The 22,973-nt window shown below is 39.9% G+C and overlaps 1 protein-coding gene across 1 annotated transcript; it reads right to left on the bottom strand.

The window, feature by feature from the left end:
• Window positions 1-195: 195 nt before the first annotated feature.
• Window positions 196-22,884, bottom strand: LOC145089094 (uncharacterized). The gene is made up of 10 exons (XM_079027585.1): window positions 22,363-22,884; window positions 19,123-19,188; window positions 17,917-19,008; window positions 17,078-17,313; window positions 12,078-12,178; window positions 2,958-3,368; window positions 2,460-2,756; window positions 1,921-2,192; window positions 1,399-1,848; window positions 196-1,296 (listed from the first exon to the last, which is right to left on the bottom strand). Exons 1-10 carry the CDS (start codon window positions 22,882-22,884, stop codon window positions 196-198), a joined length of 4,548 nt encoding a protein of 1,515 aa, XP_078883711.1.
• Window positions 22,885-22,973: the final 89 nt, after the last annotated feature.

Genomic DNA, 22,973 nt, shown 5'->3' with positions numbered 1-22,973 from the left:
GAACCTTTAAGACGATATCTACCACATAGCGTATACCAAATCAGAGCTTTTGAATAATTCATTTATCGATAAAATGCCCATTACATTCAAAAGGGTTTACAAGACTCGGTTTATAATGCCTGGAAATAACGGGTTGTTACATCATCCCCCCGTTAAACGGAATTTCGTCCCGAAATTTAATACAAGGTAAGAGTTTTAGGGGCTGAGGAAGAGATGCGGATACTTCTGTAGCATTTGGTCTTCCCGTTCCCATGTGAATTCGGGTCCTCTCTTAGCATTCCATCGAACTTTTACTATTGGGATGCGACTCTGTTTGGTCCTTTTAACTTCCCTATCCATGATCTCGACGGGTTCTTCCACAAAGTTGAGATTTTCGTTTAACGCGATTTCATCGAGTGGGATTACAAGTGTTTCGTCGGACAAACACTTTTTCAGGTTCGACACGTGGAATACTGGATGTACTTTGTTAAGCTCGATTGGAAGTTGGAGTTTATAGGCCACTGGACCAACTCTCGAAATGATTTCGAAGGGTCCAATGTACCTGGGGTTTAGCTTTCCACGCTTCCCAAAGCGTATCATGCCTTTCCAGGGTGAGACCTTCAGTAGCACACGGTCGCCAATCTGGAATTCCAAGGGTTTACGTCTCCTGTCGGCATAGCTCTTTTGTCTATCCCTTGAGGACTTCAGTCGTTCTCGTATTTGCACGATCTTTTCGGTTGTCTCCCTGATGATCTCTGGGCCAGTAAGGGTGCTCTTAGTGACTAGACCTTTTGCCAATTGTGTGTCGCCCACTTCCGTCCAGCACAGGGGTGATCTGCACTTACGGCCGTAAAGGGCTTCGAACGGAGCGGTCTTGATACTAGTATGATAACTATTGTTATAAGAGAACTCGACCAAAGGCAAGTGAATATCCCATGCCTTGCCAAAGTCGATTACACATGCTCGCAACATGTCTTCCAAGGTTTGGATCGTCCTCTCACTCTGTCCGTCAGTTTGAGGGTGGTATGCTGTACTCATGTCCAACCTTGTTCCCATGGATTTTTGCAGTGATTGCCAAAATCTGGAAGTGAACCTGCTGTCTCTATCTGAGATGATGGACATTGGTACTCCATGAAGTCGTACGATCTCCCGGATGTAGGTTCTTGATAGTTTTTCCATCCTATCAGTTTCCTTGATAGGTAAGAAATGGGCTGATTTGGTTAATCTGTCGACGATTACCCAAATAGTATCTTGGCCACTCTGAGTTTTGGGCAGTTTGGTTATGAAGTCCATGGAAATCTGCTCCCATTTCCACTCAGGTATATCAGGTTGTTGGAGTAGGCCTGAGGGTTTTTGGTGTTCTATTTTTATTTTGGCGCAAGTTAAACACTTGCCCACGTACGTAGCGATCTCCGCTTTCATGTTTGGCCACCAGTAGAGTTGCTTGAGATCTAGATACATTTTGTCTGACCCTGGGTGTACGGAGTATGGGGTCCTGTGTGCCTCGCTCATAACTACCTCTCTGAATCCCCCAAACTTTGGTGTCCAGATCCGGTTCATGAGGTAGCGTGCTCCGTCACTCTTGATTTCTAAGTTCTTGTCCATTCCTCTAAGGGCCTCACCTGCCACGTTTTCGGGTTTCAAGGCCTCTAATTGAGCTTCCTTGACTTGCGTTGATAGGTGCGAATGGATCGACATAGCTAATGACTTCACTCTCCGGCCTGAGTACTCCTTTCGACTAAGGGCATCGGCTACGACGTTTGCTTTTCCCGGATGATAGCGAATATCGCATTCGTAATCACTGAGTAGCTCGACCCATCGCCGTTGTCTCATGTTGAGCTCCTTCTGATCGAAAATGTGTTGTAAGCTCTTGTGGTCGGTAAAGATAGTGCTCTTCGTTCCATACAAGTAATGTCTCCAGATCTTCAGAGCAAACACTACTGCTCCTAGCTCAAGGTCGTGGGTCGTGTAGTTAACCTCATGTGTTTTCAACTGTCTCGAGGCGTAGGCGATGACCTTACCTCGCTGCATCAGAACACATCCGAGTCCTTGGTTTGATGCATCGCAATAAACTACGAAGTCTTCTATTCCTTCGGGAAGGGATAGTACTGGTGCGGTGCACAAGGCTCGTTTGAGCGTTTGGAACGCTCTTTCTTGTTTCTCTTCCCAGTCAAAGGCCACACCTTTCTGGGTTAGGGTTGTAAGAGGCTTCGCTATTCGTGAGAAGTTCTGAATGAACCTGCGGTAGTAGCCAGCGAGACCTAGAAATTGGCGAATTTCTGTAGGAGTCTTCGGTGCTGACCAGTTCTCAATGGCCTTAATTTTGGATGGGTCCACGTGGATTCCCTCTTCGCTTACCACGTGTCCTAAGAATTCGACTCTTCGGATCCAAAATTCACATTTTGAGAACTTCGCATAAAGTTTCTCTTTTCGTAATATCCCTAGAACTTGTCGCAGATGATCGCCATGCTCTTTCTTACTTCGGGAGTAGATTAGGATGTCGTCAATGAAAACGATGACGAACTGATCCAAGTAAGGTCGGCATACTCTATTCATCAGATCCATGAAGACTGCGGGCGCATTGGTCAATCCGAATGGCATCACCACGAACTCGTAATGTCCGTAACGAGTTCGGAAGGCGGTCTTCGGCACATCCTCCTCCAGCACTCGTAACTGGTGATACCCGGACCTCAGATCAATCTTAGAAAAATAGTTCGCCCCTTGCAGTTGGTCGAATAGATCATCTATGCGCGGTAGAGGATAACGATTCTTGACCGTTAGTTTGTTGAGTTCTCTGTAGTCGATGCACATTCTGAACGATCCATCTTTCTTTTTCACAAACAACACGGGTGCTCCCCATGGTGAGAAGCTCGGTCTGATGAATCCTTTTCTCAGTAGTTCATTCAGTTGACTGGATAGCTCCTGCATCTCTGCCGGGGCTAATCGATAGGGTGCCTTGGCTACTGGGGTAGCTCCGGGAATCAGATCGATTCTGAATTCGACTTGTCTTACGGGTGGTATCCCTGGAAGGTCCTCGGGAAACACATCGGGAAAATCGCATACGTCGGGCACATCCTTGATGTCCCGGACTTCGCGTTCCACGTCTACAACATGTGCAAGAAATGCGTGACACTCCTTTCGTAAGTGCTTCTGAGCTTGGATACTTGAGATGATTCTAAGAGTGGTACTAGGTTTGTCGCCCAAGACAAGGAAGGTTTCGCCGGTTGGCAGATTAAGGCGAACGGCCTTATCGTAACATAGAATGTCCGCACGATGTGAACTCAGCCAATCCATGCCAATGATGACATCGAAACTCTTAATCGAGACTGGCATGAGGTTGATTTGAAAGGGATTATCGTTTAGAGTTAGGGTGCAGTTTAAGTATATCTCTTTAGTGCTTTCAGTTTTCCCGTTGGCCATTTCTACTATGAACGGTTCACTTAATGATTGTGGTATTGGTTTTAGCATGCTTTTAAAGTCGTGACTCACAAAACTCCTTTCCGCTCCACTATCAAACAAAATGCATGCATACGAGTTATCGAGAAGAAACGTACCCGTAACAACAGTAGGGTCCGCAATGGCTTCATCTTGTCCCATTGCGAAAACTCGGCCTCTCCCGCCGATATTCCTGTTGTTTGCCTTCGGGCAGTCCTTGCGGTAGTGCCCTGTGCTTCCGCACTCAAAGCATGCGCGGCTTACTCCGGCATTAGCAGTGGGGGCGGATTGTTGGGTTGGCTCCTTGCAATAGCGGGCTGTATGACCCTTCTTATTGCACCTGGTGCATTGAAGGCCATGACAGAGACCGTGATGGTGGAAGTTGCACTGGTTACATTTCGGTAGCTTTCCATTGTATGAACTTGTGGGGGCAGAGTTGGTAGGTACAGTAATAGCGTGGGTCGCTATCACTTGTTGTTTCTTGGGGTTCTCCTGGAGGATTTGTCCCCTCCTCTTGTTCCAAGTCCTACTCTGTCCCTGAGCCTCCCTAGGTGGATTTGCGGCTGTTGTGATGGTACTCTGTCTCGCTCCGTGATCGATGAGTCGTTGTGCCAGGCGTTTAGCGCTGTTGTAGGTGATAGGGTTGGAGGCTAGGACATGCCCTTGAATCTGGGGTGACAACCCCCAAATGTACCTTTCGACCTTCTTTGATTCTAGGTTGACCATGGTAGGGCACAAAGCAGCGAGATCGTTGAACCTAGCTGTGTAAGCGACTAGGTCAGACCCGACCATTTTCAAATTCCAGAGTTCCTGCTCAAGCTTTTGCACTTCACCTCTTGGGCAGTATTCTTCCAGGAGTAGTACCTTCAGTTCTTCCCAACTCATGGCGTTAGCGACAGTGAGCGTCACTGAGTTCACATGGCTTTTCCACCAAGTGAGGGCTCGATCTATGAAGGTGCAAGCAGCGAACTTAACCTTGCTTGTTTCTTGGCACGAGCAGATCTCGAAGACAGTTTCGGTCTTTTCGAACCATTGCATTAGTGCAATGACTCCTCCTGTTCCATTAAAAGTTTTTGGTTTAGCGTTAGAGAACTCCTTGTAGGTACATTCTCTTCCTTGGCCATGACCAGTGCCATGATTTGGATGATTCGTGCTGCTTCCCGCCCCTCCATTCCCTTGGGAGTTTATTTGCGAGAGGGCTGCGGTTACCGCTGCTGTGATAGCAGCCTGAACCATTGCCGGATCATAAACTGGTGGTGGAGGTGGTGGTGCCGTGCCCGGCCTGGGCCTTAAGTTTGGACGAGGAGGCATCTTGCTGCCAAAAGAAAAATATGGAAGGAAATTATAAGTTTTGGCAGTTCAAAGTTGAATGACATTGAGTTAACTGCCTTAAATAGATTAAGAATTTGGTTTGATCAACAATGGGTTTTGAGCTTGATTTATTAATAACGTTTGAATGGATGCACTTATGAGTTGAACGGAATACACATATTCAAAATCAGAGAAGGGGGGGGTATGCCCCATATATATAAAACATATAGTCGTGTTACATCCGAGTTTAGACAAAACTTTTTGACCTTTCTAAAGGTCTCCGATTACAGAAAGTTTTAACGAAAAGGAAATTCTTATCCGAAGTCCTAATTTATAACAAAATTTGAAATCCTGGCAGGCACTACTTGCGACGTAGGTTGCGCTTGGAGCTTGACTCCGCATCAGATTTCTTCGATCCCATTAGGCGTCGATCAAAAGCGGCTTGTTGCTCCCTTAACTCGGCTAGGGCTGCAATTATCTGTGCCTGAAATGCCTCAGACTGGAGTTGGACATTATCTTGTATCTTGTCCAGTCTACGGATATCGGAGGTGTGAACCTGCACTTCCACGTTGATATCCCGGAGTCGGCTTGCTTGTACTCCGGACTGATAGGACTGATTGGCTAACTTACCAACCATTACCGGGAGTGCTCGATCAGCCGAACTGCCACCGCGGACATCGTAGAAGTCCCGACACATGCCGTAGGGAGGGCGTATGCCTTGTTGTTGGCTCCAATGATGTAGGTGACTTCCCCAGACGGGAGTGGGTCCTTGGAAGTTCCTCACATGGACAGGAGGTTGAATGGGTGGTGGATCGATCACTTCAGGTTCTGAGTCAGTACCGGAGTCATCACCTAATTCTATGGGTTCCTCATCCTCTTCTGGATCATCTTCGATCCATCCTCCGTTGCCTTGGTTGGGAAAGTAGGGGTCATTGGGGTGGTGAAATCCAGCCATTTGACTGTACGAGAAATAGGGTCATAAGAATTGAATAAAGTCGGAACATGCAAAACATGTAAGTTAGTTTAAATAGCAATTACTCCTATAGTATTTAAATTATTGTGTTTGATTCTAATAACGGTTTGGTAAGTTTTTAAAATTTGTTGTCCACTGCAGACACCCCTCGGCACACGTTAGTCGGCTCTCGGACAAATATAGTTGATCAGGCTATATCCTTCCCAGTTCCGATTACGTGTCCCAAGGCGTACCTGTACTGCACAACTCATTAATAATACTTCTAATATGGTACGATGTGGAACTGTTATTTATTACTAAATGAATGCATGCTTACTTACAAAAACTAAATAGATTTAATTTCAAAAGTATGACTCTTCTCAGAGTGTTTTTGCCCAGTTGAGTTTATAGTTGTATAAAAATGGTTTTGATATACTTAATTCACTATAAACGAAGCTCTGATACCAATCTGTCACACCCCCAAACCAGAACGGCGGAAACGTTCGGGGGCGGAGGACGTCATATTCAGTATCATAACAGTTCATAGAAAGGAAAGTACACACCACCATATATATATTAAAGTTTCCAAAATGTTTACATAATCGTAGGTGTTACATGTTTGCAAAAGAAATCAAATATAAAATGGTGATCCAAAATATGTTACTAACGCCAATGCGTTAGTCTTCAGAAGTAGTTGCTACCTGGCTAGCGGTTTCCTGTGAATACAAGTTATTTCAAAGAAAAAGTGTCAACATTTAAGTTGGTGAGTTCATAAGTAGTGTTTTGAGAAGATGTATGCCATTCGAAAGTGTTTGCATGTTTTCCAGAAAAACCCTTATTTTCTTATAAAAGTATGCAATGCATATGAATGTTCGTGATGTAAATTGCAACTAATTGTACCGAGAAAATCCCTTATTTTCCTATTAGTTGTTTGGTTTGTATACAGGAAAAACCCTTATTTTCCTGACATAACTGGCAGTCTCTAAGACCGAAAATCGCAAGCAACCGACGTGCTCGAAAGGTGTGGCATAGTTTTATATAATAAAGCTATACGAAGATCGCATTTGTTAGATGAAGAATAGTTTTAAAAGCTACTCTTTCATAAAAGCATAATACCATAATAATTGTATATCCGATGAGTTTTATAACCATACTAAACATAATATGCCTGTAGCGACGTTCTTCAGGCGTCGTAGCGTTATGACAACTGTCACCCCAAAAGACGGACTGTAGCTAACAGTCAGGGCGCGGGATCATGACTTCCCGTATAGATCTATACACATTTGACACGTTCTCCGAACGGGAGACTCTGGTTATAGACAGGACTTGCAGCATTATTTTCTAATAAAGAAAGTAACGTTTGAAGATATACACGACTCATGGATTCTCAACTAAGTCTGTATTAAAGTAGTAGTTTGTATGCAAAGTTTAACTTCTTTCACAATGTTTGACAAAGCATAAATCATAAATTCTTTGAATGCAGAAAATGATTTAGTAAAGAATGTTACCCTTGATATGATGTATTTGTATGTAATAGTATAGATAAAACATATTTCTATATATAAACATATTGTATCCCAAGAGGGTAAAGCTGTGTTGTGAGGTGTTTTGCATCATAATAACTTCATAAGATAGTTAAAACAACAGTATGAAAAGTATAGCAAAAGATCGGTGTTTCACACGATTTTAGTCGTGTGTTTACTTGTATTCCTCCCCAAAAAGAGTATAAAACATTTAAAATGTATTTAAAGAGTGTTCGAAGGGGATATGAACTCACTTGATAGTTTGAAGATTGTGAGGTGGAAAACCGAGCAGAGTTTCGTCTCGGGAAACTGATTTTTCTTGGGATTCTCGGGAATCTCGGGAGTAGAATCGGCCTTCGGGACTTGAGCCAAAAAGACCAGAGCTTCGGGTTTGAATGGACACGGAAAACGAGGAAATGCTGAGAGAGAGAGAAGAGAAATGAACCCCTTCTTTGGAAACCCTCGCATTCTATTTATAGGAAGGCAAGTCTGCCTCGGTACGCGGGGCGTACGCTCGTACGCGCTGCGTACGCGTACGTCATGCATGACCGAAGCCTCGACTGCCTCGGTTCGGATGGGACGGGTTCTTGGGTTATCGGGTCGGATGGGACGGGTTGCTGGGGAGGTGGGTCGGATGGGACGTCGGGTCGGATGGGACGTCGGATCGGACGGGTCGGACGGGTCGGACGGGTCGGCTTCCTCGGATATGGCGACGTGGACGATCCGAGGCCAATCCTCTCGGTTACGCGGGGCGTACAGGAGTACGCAGCGCGTACTTCGGAGAAGGACGCTGACTCCTCTTCGGATAATATCCGAATTTTGAATTAAATAATTAATTAATTTATTTAATAAACTTCAAAAATCCATATCTTCTTCATACGAACTCCGTTTTCGATGGTCTTTATATCCACGCGTAGGTGAGACTACGATCTACAACTTTCGTTTAGACTCCGTTGGCAAATTCCAAAATTATTTTTATTATTTATTTTATAACTAATCGTTTTTAAGGAATTTCTTTGAAAAATCATAACTTCCTCATGCGAAGTCAGATTCGGACGTTCTTTTTGTGTACGCTCACGGTTTAATGTTATCTACGACTTTCATTTAGATACCTAAGGCTAAATGTTATCGTATTGAAACTTTGCGTTTTTCGTTTGATCGGTGTTGTCGGTTTTGACAGAAATCTTAGAATGGTCATAGCTTCTTCGCCATAACTCAGATTTTAGTGTTTCTTTATTTATTTGGAACCTTTAAGACGATATCTACCACATAGCGTATACCAAATCAGAGCTTTTGAATAATTCATTTATCGATAAAATGCCCATTACATTCAAAAGGGTTTACAAGACTCGGTTTATAATGCCTGGAAATAACGGGTTGTTACACTTGCAACCTGTTTAAACGACGGATGTCGGAAGTGTGCACTTGCACTTCCACATTGACCTCGCGGATCCGGTTGGCTTGACTCCGAATTGATAGCACTAGTTGGCTAGTTTGCCAACCATGACCGGAAGTGCTCGGTTTGCTGATCCCCCACCTATGACATCATAGAAGTCTCGACACATGCCGTAGGGAGGGCGTAAGCTTTGTTGTTGGCTCCAATGGTGGAGGTGACTTCCCCACACAAGAGTGGGTCCTTGGAAGTTCCTCACGTGGACGGGAGGTTGTGGGATCAGTGGGTTGTTAACTTCTTGCTCCGAATCTGTACCAGAGTCATCTCCTTCCTCCAACTCTATTGGCTCTTCATCTTCTACAGGATCTTCTTTGATCCATCCTCCATTACCTTGGTTGGGGTAGTTGGGGTCATTGGGGTGATGGAATCCAACCATTGAGTCTGTACGAGAATAGGGTTAAGAATTTACTATAAGCTAGAGCACATGAAATTTTCCCTTAAGTTTAATGGTTGATGACAACACAAAAGCTCCCTTAGTATTATGTAATGATGTGATTTTGGTAAGTTTTAAAATTGTTGTCCACTGCAGATACTCATTGGCATACGTTAGTCGAATCTCAGACAAATATAGTTGATCAGGCTATATTCTTCACAGTTCTGATTACATGTCCCAAGGCGTACCTATACTGCACAACTAATTTATAATACTTCTAAAATTATCCGATATGAAATTGTTATTAGTATGAAATGAGTGCATGCTTACCTTAAAAACTAAATAAACTTAATTTCAAAAGTATGACTCTTCTCAGAGTGTTTTTGCCCTATTGAGTTTATAGTTGTATACCAAAAAGAAATTGTTTTGATATACTTAATTCCCTATAAACAAAGCTCTGATACCAATCTGTCACACCCCCAAACCAGAACGGCGGAAACATTCGGGGGCGGAGAACGTCATATTCAGTATCATAACAGTTCATAGAAAGGAAAGTACACACCACCATACATAAATAAGGGTTTGAAAAGTGTTTACATAATGGTATTCATTACACGTTCAAAAGATAAATACATAAATATCTTTTAAAAAGAAATAATTAACGCCATCGCGTTAATTCCCAAAAGTTGATTTCCAACCTGCTTAGCGGTTCCCTGAGAATACAAGTTATTTCAAAGAGAAAGTGTCAACAATTAAGTTGGTGAGTTCATAAGTGGTTTAGAAACATTGAGTGCCATTCCAAAATGAGTGTATGTTTTCCAAGAAAATCCCTTATTTTCTTATAAAAGTATGAAATGCATGAGAGTATTTGTGTTGAAAATGTAGATAGTTGAACCAAGAAAATCCCTTATTTTCCTAATAGTTGTTTGGTTTGTGTACAGGAAAATCCCATATTTTCCTAAAGTAATAGTTTGTTTAATGTCCAAGACTAAAAATTGGAAGCAAACCACATGCTTTAGAAGATTTTAAACATAGATTTATATAATAAACCTAATCGAAGATTTTAGTTTGTTAGATAAAGAATAGTTTTAATAGCTACTTGTTCATCAATCAGAAGTACTATAATAATTGTGTATCTGATGAGTTTTATAACCATACTAAACATAATATGCCTGTAGCGACGTTCTTCAGGCGTCGTAGCGTAATGACAAACTGTCACCCCAAAGGACGAACTGTAGCTAACAATCAGGGCGCGGGATCATGACTTCCCGTATAGATCTATACACATTTGACACGTTTTCCTAATGGGAGACTCTGGTTATAGACAGGACTTGTAGTATTACCTTCTAACAAGAAGGTAGTATTTGAAGATATACACGTCTCATGGATTTTCAACTAAGTCTGTATGAAAGTAATAGTTTTGTATGCAAAGTTTATCCTTTTTCACAATGTTTGACAAAGCATAAATCATGAGTTTTTAGAATGTATAAAACGGCTTAGCAACGAACGATACTTTGAAATCACTAAATACTTTGTATAAGTCTAGTGCATGCAAAGTATGACAAGAGTTTTCCATAGTAGTAATGAATTCCAAGTGATTCATTTTGATAAAAACGAGTGAAGTGAAACTTTATACACTACACGATAATAACTGTATGTTTACTTGTATTCCCCCCTAAAAGAGTATAAAGAGCATTTAAAATGTATTTAAAGTGTGTTTGTAGGGGTACGAACTCACTTGATAGTTTGAAGAAGGTGTGACGAAAACCGAGCATAACTTTGGCTTGAAAAAGCGGATTTTCTCGGGATTCTCGGGAATCTCGGGAGTACAAACGACCTTCGGAACTTGAGCTAAGCGACCAGGGCTTCGGGTTTGCACGGGGACGGAAAACGAGGCAAAACGCAAGAACAACGAGTGGAAATAAGCAAGTTTTCCTGGAACCCTCGCATCCCTTTTATAGGGGCTGAGAGGCCTCGGTACGCAGGGCGTACGGGCGTACGCGGGGCGTACCCGTGCATCATGCATGACAGAGTCCTCGACTGCCCCGGAGATCGGATGGGACGGGGCGTAGCTTGCATAGGGGGCGACGTGGACGAACCGGAGCCAAGGCCTTGAGTACGCTGGGCGTACTCGTGTACGCAGGGCGTACTCGCGTGACTCAGACTTCAGATAATACCGAAGTTTTCTATTAAAAATATATATTAATTATTTATTAAACTTCAAAAATTCATATTTCCTTCATATGAACTCCGTTTTTGACGTTCTTTATATCCACGTGTAGGTGAGACTAAGATCTACAACTTTCGTTTAGAATCCGTCAGCGAATTCCGAAATTATTTTTATTATTTATTTTTAAAAGGTCGGGGTAAGAAAATTCGTTAATAATTCATAACTTTTTCATACGATGTCCGTTTTGGGCGTTCTTTTTATGTACGTTTTCAATTTAACGATATCTATGACTTTCATTTAGACACCTAAGGTCAAAAAGTATTTTATTGAAACTTTGCGTTTTTACGTAACTTCGTATTGTCGTTTTTTTGTAGGAAAACTTAGAATGGTCATAACTTCTTAGTTATAACTCGGATTTTAGTGTTCTTTATATGCTTGGAAACCTTCAGACGATATCTACTACATAGTGTACTCCAAAGAGAGCTTTTGAATACTTTGTTTTTCGATGATATTCTAATTACTTTTTCAAAGAGGTTACAAGACTCGATTTTCAATGACCTGAAATAACGGGTTGTTACATTCTTCCTCTTCTTATTTTTAGGCTTCATAAACAAATTTCGGATCTGAACAATCTTTTCGTCTTTCTAAATCTGAACATTTGAAGACTTTTGAACACGATCCTTAGGAGTTCGATAAATTTGAACATCTTGAATTATTGGCTTTTGTAAGGAATCAAACCTTCAAAGACATCATCAACACACAAAAATCATCTGTAGTTGTTCCAATAGAATAAAACTCCTTCACTTTTACGTTTTCTGATGATTTACTTTGAGATTCTTCTTGAGAACAACTAGATTCAGATTGTCAAGCTTCTGAAAAACTTGAAACACTTGACTCCCCCTCAACATGAAGATTTGGAGTCACTTTTTCTTCAGAAATTTGAACAACATCATGAACTTCTTGAAGAACATCAAGAACATCTCTGTAACACCGTAGTTTTTCAAACAATTTTTCGCATTTAAAAAAATATATTTTCATTCATAAACATTATAAAATCTCATCGTTTCATATATCAATCCATATAACACAACCCAAGATCATAATGTATAAAAACTCCTCATGTGTGTACTGATCATGTCGGCGCCTTCCCGCGATCCTCACTAATACCTGAAACACATAACACCAAACACTGTAAGCATAAATGCTTAGTGAGTTCCCCAAAATACCACATGCAACACATATTAGCCACTCGAGGCTATAAATCTGTATGACCCTTTGGTTAAAGTCTCTCAGTGAGGCCCTCCAATCCCATAACTCCGTGGACCCTCTAGTCCTAACACTGTGGACCATTCGGACGTAACTCTGTAAACTCTGAATCACATATAGCACATAATCACATAGATATCACATCATGTAATAACATACAACATACTCTGTCACATAACTCTAATTACCACTCTAGGTATAGTATAGTGAGAAGACTCACCTCGGGTAACTCAGTAAACCTCGAACTCTGAAATACTGCACTAACCTCCGCCTAATCACATAAATAATTACTCTAATTAATACAACTTCTGAAGGCTAGGCTAACCCCTCTCTATAAGTTCTCTAAGAAGGGTAAAAGACCATTCTACCCCTCTAAGGGCTCATAAGTCCAAACACTGACTAAACCCTAAAAGTCAACAAAAGTCAACGGTCAAACATTGACCCGACTCGCCGAGTGCACTCGTGTGGCTCGGTGAGTACATGTATGTCCTCTTCGCCCTTGGTCCTCACCCGACTCGCTGAGTCAACCCTACACTCAACGGGTTATCACAAGTCGCGAATCGCGGGGCAACCCGACTCAACTCGTCGAGTCCCTTATGGGCTCGGCGAGTTCCTCCTATGACAACACTCATCTGACCTCTTGAGGTCAGATCTGCTTCTCTAATCTATAGATTTGACTTCCCCATGACCAATAAACATGTAAAGGTCGAATCTTGCTACACATGCAATGCTCCAAAGGCTTATTTTGATGAAATCCCTTCTAACATGGAAACCTATGTCCATTTCCTCCATAGAACCACAAAAAGCAGCATGGTTCAGGCTCTCTAGACCTCAAAAGGTCTAGATCTAGAGTTTAGCACTCAATGGGACACTGTACTCAACTAAACAAGCCAAAAAGGGGTTTAGAAAACCCTATATTCAATGTCCTTAAGCAAAACAGAAGGATAGGATCGAATAGCTACCTCAAAATTGAAGATCCAATCTGAAAACCCACTGAAATTCAATCCTCTTGACCTCCCCTTGCTGGAAACACTCTCCTTTGCAAAATCACACCAAAAATAATCAAAATGGCTCAATCTCTCTCACAACTCGCTCAAGCTCTTTAGGGTTTCTCTCTTGGGACTGGTAGCCACAAATGGAGGCTATAAAGTCCTTTAAATAGGGCACATACCCCGACAATTAGGGTTTCAATCTACAACGCAGACTCGTCGAGTCCATCCTTTCCGACTCGTTGAGTCCGTTTATTAATCCAGTCAGCAATCGCGGTCCTACTCGACGAGTCTACGACTCAACTCGTCAAGTCCCTCTCTTTTTCTCAAAAATAAAATGATAAAATAAAATACCTGGAACTCCGGATGTTACAATCTCCTTTTTATTTTCTTTCTTTTTTTGAGTTCTGTTTTATTGCCTTCAAAAGTAAATATTCTTTGATAATGATAAATTGTTTTAAAAAATCTTTATCTTCCTCTACACGATTACTTTTAAATCCACAACTAGAAATCTATGTGAAATCACCAATATTCTCATCAACATAGAGATTATACATCCTCTCATCAACATAGAGATTATACATCCCAATGGAATTCTTTAACATAGATTGTTCAGGAACAACCCAAAACAAATATCCTTCTTTAAGACGAAACTTTGGGTCAATAACATTTCATCCTAGTCTCCTAATGTCTTTTAACACCTTATAATCTGCCATTTAATCTTCAACAAGAAAGAAAACTTGAAGAGAGAGAAAGTAGATCTAATGAGAATTCTAGAGAGAGAAAATAGATCTGAGATGGTTTCTAGGGAGAGAAAACTGATCTGAAACGATATTTTAAGAGATAAAGTAGATCTGAACACAAAAATTTGAATAAACACGAAAATTTTCTTCTAATACTCTTCCAGAACACGATTCAAGAACAAATATTATGAAATAATGAGTAGAAGATAACAGATCTTAACAAGATTTAGCAATAAAACGAGGTATTAGACTTTTTCTTTTCAGAAAACTTACAAAAGTTGAAGAACAAGGTGAGATTCATGATAAAATATCGCCATAAACAAGATCTATTCTTGCAATAATCGTTGAGACCTACAAGAACCTACTTTGATACCACTTGTTGGGATATAAATTCGAGATGACGAATGCGGAATATCTAGAAAAATCAAGAATCAATCACCATAATATGCAAGTCATCGGATAAAAGTTTTCATATCTTGATTATAACATGAACGTACAGAGAAAACCCTAGTCTGGTAAAATGCTTACCTCAAAATCTAACCTAATGATTATTTATAGGAAACATAAAAGATTCACCATAAATATAAAATCAAAGCCTCAATATAAAACCAATGCCTTAGAAGAGCTCGATTAAGAACTTCTACTATAAAGGCATCGTAGGGAATCATAAAATGATTAACCCTAAAAAGGCTTCCCTAAATAACCAAATATGCCATATCAGTTTCAATATCTCAAATACTCAACATAAACCTTGATTGCAAATATATCAGAGTGTTATTAAATTGTGTGGAAACATGTTGTGAATGCGCATGTGTATGGCCGAGCCTTGCCCTTCTTACGAATCATTTGATGTTCCTGAAAAACATTTATATTTAACTGGTTAAGCACGAAGCTTAGTGAGTTCCCCAAAATACAATATACCATAATAATAACAACACAGACTAATGATGTCCTTCAGCACAGAGCTAGCCCGCCCCTTTTTTTCTACAACTTAAAGTTGGATCGCACCATAGTCTTCAACATAAAGTTGGTCCGCCCGAGTCTATTGACCTTCAACATGAGGCTGGTCCGCCCTTAACTCCTCACTTAATATATCAATACATATAAATAGAACAACAGAAAATAATCTAATACTACCAGAATCTAACAGAACTAGCCTAATGGCATATTGCATGTTAACTATATCCTAACATACAAAAGACATATACTGGAGCACATAATATAGTGAGAAAACTCAAATTGATGATTATTCAGAAGAATGGTAGCTATATGGGTGATTTTTACTGGCAGTCTAATATGGTTGGTAATGCGCTTAACAAGTATTAACCTATAATACTATAACTCATTAATCCCTATGGAATTCTATTATTGAGAACTAGATCTTTCACTAATCCCAATGAATACCGAGAGTTCTATCAAATACGGATCAGCCAGGCAGGACAGTTGGGAGGTATGACTATTTCGGCATATATGCTTTCTAACATCCAACAACCAAGACAACATACCCATTCTAGACACTTTTCTTGTAATTAGATCAATAAGTATTATAAGCTGGAATTATTGATGAATCTATCACTTATATGTTCCTAATAAAGATTATAATTACGAAAATATCTTATCCTAAGAGCTTTAAAAGCATAGCTGCACTTACAAAGTTTTCTAGCAAAAATTGGGAATTTTGTAGGAAGAACATTGACCCGTGAGCTTCTAATTCCTGTTCCCTCTAATGTTCCAGAGTTTTACTAACGTGAAAACCTCAAAACTCCTGAAAAGTACCCCAAAAGTTGTACTAGAGAGAGAAGGAGAGAGAGAGTGTGTGTGTGTGTGTAAGCTCCTAGAAACAAGGATCTTAACCAGTGATCAAGCAATCTGATAATAAAACGGTGAAAGCATGGAGTAGAAGAAGAATAAACCAAGCCTTGCACACATTTATATCACAAAAACGTCGAATACTACTTGGACACACAGTAATGACCGTAAACAGCTATGAAAGCATCAAAAACTACAACAGACTCAGACACTCACTATATATAGGGAAAAAGTTATGGCCATAAACATGTTTAAGGTTGTAAACCTATTTATGGCCGGAAATCACCTATGGCCGTAAAATCACCAATTATACCTTTATTACATGTTAATGACTCAATAAGACCTATACATTAAATAGCCTAGACCAAACGATTAAATGGACCCTTCAATCTCCCCCTTGTTTTGGGGCTCGCCGAGACTCAGTCTTTTTCAATTATAAGGACATTAGACCCCTCATTGCCACTTGCCACATCTCTTTTGCAATAATCTTGATGAACATTGAAGTGAACTCCTTAGCAGCAGACTCGAAAATCTCTTCAGCCACTTTGATCTGATGTAGAGACAATTGATGAATATCCCACTTTCCAAATTAAAGTAGGTCTCTTTTGTCATACAGGCGAAAAACAACTATCTTGGAATTTTATGATAGCAGTTACAGTTGTTTCATCATAGACCCAGTAAAGAGTTTTAGCAAGAGATCCATCACTGATGTTCTATAGCACCGGAATCTGTCTGACTTGATTGGTTGGTGGCCACATAACAGTCTGAAAAGGCTTATTTATCTTGGGATCTAGTACTTTAGGGAAGCTTTTAATAAAAGACTCAACAATCTTCATGCCAGAAAATCCCTTCTTTACTTGGTCCTCCAAGAACAGGTTGAAGTGAGATGCCTTTGGATCTCCAGAAGCATTCGTGAATGGAGCACTAGCTACTTCTGAAAGATCAACCCTAGTCTAGGAACTGAAGTCATGGAATTCTTTGTAGTACTCCACATTTTTGCTCTTGCGTCTTACTAACCACATGTTTAGACAGTCATGAAAGCCCAATGAGACAATTCTTGTCCTATCAGCGTACCTGTGTCCAAATTTCTTCTTTTCAAGATCAGTGATAGTGATTTTCTGTTGATTTCCATGTGCGTTTTGATCTGAGCTCTTCTTGAATAGTAATTGCCTTTTCTTGTCAGATGCTGAAAGTTTTGCACGTTTAAGAGAAACTACATTTGGTGCTTGAGCCGGTTCGGTGTCAAATCTATCTACGACCTGAGATGTTCTTTCAGTTGGCGGATTAACAGGGGGATCTTGAACATATGACTAACCGACATTGGATTTGAATTTGTCACCAAACACCTATTCCAGTTTCTTCTTTAGATCAAAATAACATGCCGTCAACATTCCAATGTGTGTTTGCAGATCAGAAATTTGTTGAGATTTCAGAGTTTTATCCGCTTCAAGATCTTCAACACAAATTTTAAGTTGGGCCTTTTCAGCTTCAATATTGGACACATGGATATCAAGCTCAATATTCTTTTGATAAAGCACGATGATCTCGTTTTGAAGTCCAAGAATGGTGGGATCATCTTCTCCTGAGTGGCCTTACTCAATAGAAATTCCTTTAGCTCGGGAGGAAGGGTTTGAGTTTTGTTCTTGAGCCAGATGTAGAACAAGTCTCTCAGAGACAACTTCATGATAATGCTTGGGAGGAGATGATTCTGGGGGAGCTGAAGGACCACCAAAATCACAAATAGTACTCGGTCCTTCATTGGATGGAATAGATGAAGTAGCAGCAAAAGAAGTAATTATTGGTTGAGTCGGAAGGTCTTGAGACAGTTCAGAAATAAGAACTCCCTGTCTTGGATCGCGTCTTCTCCACTTTAATGGAGGCGAGGAGGTATGAGTCATCAATGAATCACTTACTGTTGGCTCAGCAGTTGGAATGACATCCTCAAGGGGAGGAATCCCTAAGGTTGTCTCCATTGGAGTTGAAGTGTCAGCCATTTGATTAGAAGAAGGAGGCGTTGTTTCAATCGCATCTTCTGTTTCCCTTATCTCCGTTGCTAGATGAGCAACATCATAGATACTATCAAAGAATGTATCGAGGTCTTCATTTGACAGAAGGCTTTCATTGCCTCCAAAATTCAAGGAAATATCATCCTTGTCAAAACCAGTAAGATCCAAATTAGAAAAAGAATGACCATCATCTTCTTCATTCTTTGTCGCATCCTTTGTTATTCCCTTCATGTAATCACTCTCAACTTGTACCGATTGTAGATCATGCTTTTCAGCTACAATGGCAGCAGGTGTATTTACATCATCTTCGTGATCAGAAACCGGAATAACATCATCTTTAGAAATGATATCATCTTCAGAGGTCATGCGGTCAGATGATACATGAGACTTAGAAGCCTCACATGAGTTAGGAAACAAGCCGAACTTCACCAAGGGATAATTTCCTTGAAAAGTGATTTTTCCCTTTCTTTTTTGCTTGATTAACCGAATGGTGATTGGTCCAAGTGACTTCATATCAAGGGTTTCACCTTCCTTGGTCATTCCACGAAATTGTTCATTAATGAAAATTTGAATGAATCTGGGGTACAACAAGAACTTATCCCTTCTCTTTGCTTGGATATTTTCAATCAGGTCATTTAGGATGAATTTGGAGAAATTGTAGTTCAGTCCTACTGCTAGAGAGATGATGGCACCAATATTTCTCAAAGAAATTTCATCTGCACCAAATTTTCTTCCAGAAATGCAGCTCACAAAGACATGAGTTAAACATCTACAGAAAGGTGGCAGCAGCTTCTTCATAGTTGGAGGGAAAACACCTTCATATCCGATTTTGATAAGAAATTCTTGCACTTGAGAAATCTCGATCTCAGAGGGGAAGGTTGATTGATCGTCAATTTTGAGCACATCCCTGATGAACTGTTCTGTGATGATAACTTTGTAGTCTTTGACAGTAGCTTCAACATAAACATAGCCATCGCTTCCTTTCTTCACATCAGCTGTCTTTCAGAATTCTTTTATCAGGCCTTGAAATATAGTTGGATTAATAGTCAACACAGTGGACAAACAACATTCTCACAATCCATGTATCATTGATTTGAATTCTCTGTGGGCAACAGGAGGGTCAACCAAAAGGATAGCCAAAATGTGACTGTCAGCAAACTTGAGTTCTGCCATTACAATCTGCACTAAAACAAGCCAAGTGAGAAAAAAACCATTTATTTGATCATTATAAATTAATGTTTTTCTTATTTTACAAATTTAAAAATCAGAATCAGTTTGACCAAAAATGAAGTTTATAGTAAAAATGGAGTTTGCGGCTGTAAATGCCCGTTCATAAACTCCCAGCCATAAACGCCCGACCGTAAATGGCTGACCGTGAATGCCGATTTCGATTTTTCGTCGATTAAACCCTCAATGCCCGTCGATTTGATGTGAGAGTCACATATCTATGATCGAAATTAGTATACATTCAAAGTTAACGGATCAATTTCTTGAAATTTTATGAATTTTTTTTACAGAGAGAGAGAGAGAGAGAGAGAGAGTGAGAGAGAAGACAAGAGTTTGTGGCTGAGAACAGTAAAATGAGGGGTTGAGTAGATTTCGGCTGATGATCTTCCTTATATACCTAGTCCAAATGCTATGGACCACAATCCATAATGTACAAAATGAAGTCCAATACCCCAAAACTTATTAAAAATAAAACATTTTGAGAACAAAAATAAAATAAAATAAGAAAGTAAAAATAAAAATAAAAATAAAACTAATATTTTTTTGTAAGAACTAAAAAAATTTATAAATATTTTTATAAAAGTAAAAATAAAAATTAAAATTAAAAAAATGAAATTGAGATTTTAAAAGGAATTAAAACTAATTTCACCTCAACTAATACTAAAAATAACTTTGTGATATTGGGATCAGAGTTGTTAGACAGCCTTAGTCCACTTATCGGTACTTCTACCTTCATGTCCATGTCTGGTCGATCACCGGTATTGTGGTCCACTTAAATACAAAAGGTTTTTAATATATTTTGGTACACATTATAAGTGACAAGTCATTAGATCTTATGAACTTAGATAATATTCCTAAAATACCATTCAGTTGACGACGACCAAATGTATTGTTGTCTACCTAAATTGAGCAGCGAGATTTACAGACAACCTATAAAATGTTCAATTTTAATTGTATTAGAACGTGTTTCCCGCTTCCTGATATGCCTCAATAATCAAGGTTTTCCAGAATACTCCTTACATCAGATGAGTAGACAATTATTAGGAGATAAGATAGATTTAGAATGCATATGTTGTACACTCAGGTCGGATCTCTTCCAATCACGCAGAGAGTGAAACATTTGACTAACTAGAGTTTAGAGGGATTGGGAAGTAGAAGGTTGCATATGCTGTGAACCATGTCGGATTGTTAATCACACAAAGGAGACATCATATGGCTAACAGGTAAGGAGAATAGCATAGAAGAAGATACAGAGAGATAGAGTTGCATATGTTGCATTCCATGTCGGATCATTTCAATCAGCAGAGGAAACAACATATGATTAACAAATAGAGAGAGAAAATAATTTTGTACAAACCTAATTTATCGGAATTCCCTAGTTGCCCTGTCAATACCGGAATTAAGGACAAATTCCGCACATCGAGGAAAAGTTAATCCACAGTTCTAGATACAGATCATTTAATGTATCCACAGATTCTCATGTATATCTCTCTGCTCAACCTACGCAAGCGTCGTATTGTCAAACTAAATGAAACTATCTAGGTCATTGATTTGTCAGGTCTTTAGATTCCTTAAGTTCATCGAACACAGATCTCAGAGAATTCAACTTTGGCAACTTACACAGATTCAGATTGTCTGTTTTCACATTATTATATCACTTCCCGGCACATTTCCTAAAAACTATCAGCAACATATATATTTTTAATTTTCTTATTTTCTAATGTTTTTGGATTTTGGATTTTTAAATTTTTAAAATTTTTTGTTTATTTCTCCCCTTAAATTTGTGCATGGGTGAGAATGAAATTAAAATGTGCAAATTTAAACTAACCTAAAACAAAAATTAGTCCTCAAATCGTAGCATTTTCAAAAAGATCACAAGCACATCGAATCAAGCTTTGTTAAACGGCTTTGTGAACAGATCCGCCACATTATTAGCAGTGGGAACCTGTTCCAGCTGAATAAGCGAACGCTCATAACAATCTCTGATGAAATGAATTTTGATGTCAATATGCTTGGTTTTCGAGTGTTGGATTGGATTTTTAGCAACCTGAATTGCAGCCTCATTATCACAAAATATGGGGGTTTCTAAATAGTTCAAATCGTAATCCAACAGCAGATGTTGGATCGATATAACTTGAGAGCAACAAGCAGAGACAGCAACATATTCCACTTATGCTATTGAGGTTGAGACGGTGTGCTGTTTCTTGCACTACCAAGACACCGGTCGAGCACCAAGGAATTGACACCCTCCTGATGTAGATTTCCTGTCAAGCTCACAACCTCCATATTTATTGTCAGCAAAAGCATATAAATCAAATTAAGAATTTTTCGGATACCAAAGACCCAGTTTTGGGCTTCCTTTGATATACCGAAAGTTTCTTTTGACAACAATAAGATGTGAAAGTTTAGGATTAGCCTAATAGCGTGCGCATTGACAAACTGCAAACATGGTGTTTGGACGGCTTGTAGTTAGATACATCAACGAATCGATCATCGATCTGTAGAGAGTTTGATCTACGGATTCGCCATCAATATCTGGAGTCAGCAGGGGTCTCTCAGCCATTGGCGTCAAGGTAGGTTTTACGTCTTGAAACCTGAACTGCTCCAGCATATCCTCCACATAGTTTGCTTGATGGAGCAGGATTCCGGTTGATCTTTGTTGGACTTGATGCCCCAAAAAAATGGTCATTTCACCTAAAGAACTCATCTCGAACCTCTTTTCATCACTCCTTCGAACTCTTTGCATAGCTGCGGACTTGTAGACCCGAAGATAATGTTGTGAACATAGATCTGAACTAGAATATGATCATTATCCACATGCTTGATGAACAAGGTTTGATCAATAGTGCCATGAGAATATCCATTTTCCAGCAAGTGCTTTGTGAGAGTTGTATACTACGCTCTAGGAGCTTGATGCAACCCATACAACGTCGTGTCCAACTAGTAGACATGATTGGGAAACTTCGAGTTAATAAACCCAGGAGGTTGATGCACGTAGATTTCTTCCTTCACCTTGCCATACAAGAAAGACGTCTTGACATCCATATGATAAACAGTGAAGTTCATGTAAGAATCATATGCAAGGAAGATACGGATAGCCTCCAAGCGAGCCACTGGAGCATAAACCTCAGTGCAGTCAATACCCTCGATCTGTCTAAACCCACAAACCACCAATCTCGCCTTATTGCGCACTATGAATCTAGAATCATCCTGCTTATTGCGATATACATGCCGAGTGTCAAGAGACTTTTTACCCTCAGGCAATTCAACCAGCGTCCAAACCCCGAGCATTTCAAATTGATTTAACTCTTTGTGCATAGCATCTACCCAACTAGGCTCATTCAAAGCCTTTTCAACATTCTTTGGCTCAATTTGAGAGATAAAGCAAGAATATAGAAATGTATTAATATCTCGACTCTGAATTCTTGTTTTAACACCATCACCCAACTGGCCAATGACATTCTCGATCAGATGATCGCGTTGAATACGTGAGGGTATCTCCTGACTGCTGTCATTGAGTGAAACGGGAAGATTGTGAATGTTGAGAACTCCATCATTTGCTGAATGATTCACTTCAGACGAACCTGTCTCGTTAGAAGAATTAGCCACAAATTCATTAGCAATTTGCTCATGAAAGAGAAGTTCCATGAAATTCTAAGTAGCAGCGGAAGAATCTATGGACATGAGCTCTCTTTCATCAAGAGTAAGACGAGTGGCATTAGCATCTGGAGCATTTT

Source organism: Lactuca serriola, chromosome 2 (assembly GCF_051521515.1).
Source record: "Lactuca serriola cultivar US96UC23 chromosome 2, Lser_US96UC23_V15, whole genome shotgun sequence".
In the NCBI taxonomy this organism is placed as follows: Eukaryota; Viridiplantae; Streptophyta; class Magnoliopsida; order Asterales; family Asteraceae; genus Lactuca; species Lactuca serriola.
Note: the sequence above shows the minus strand (reverse complement) of the source record. Positions and strands in the feature narration are given on the sequence as shown.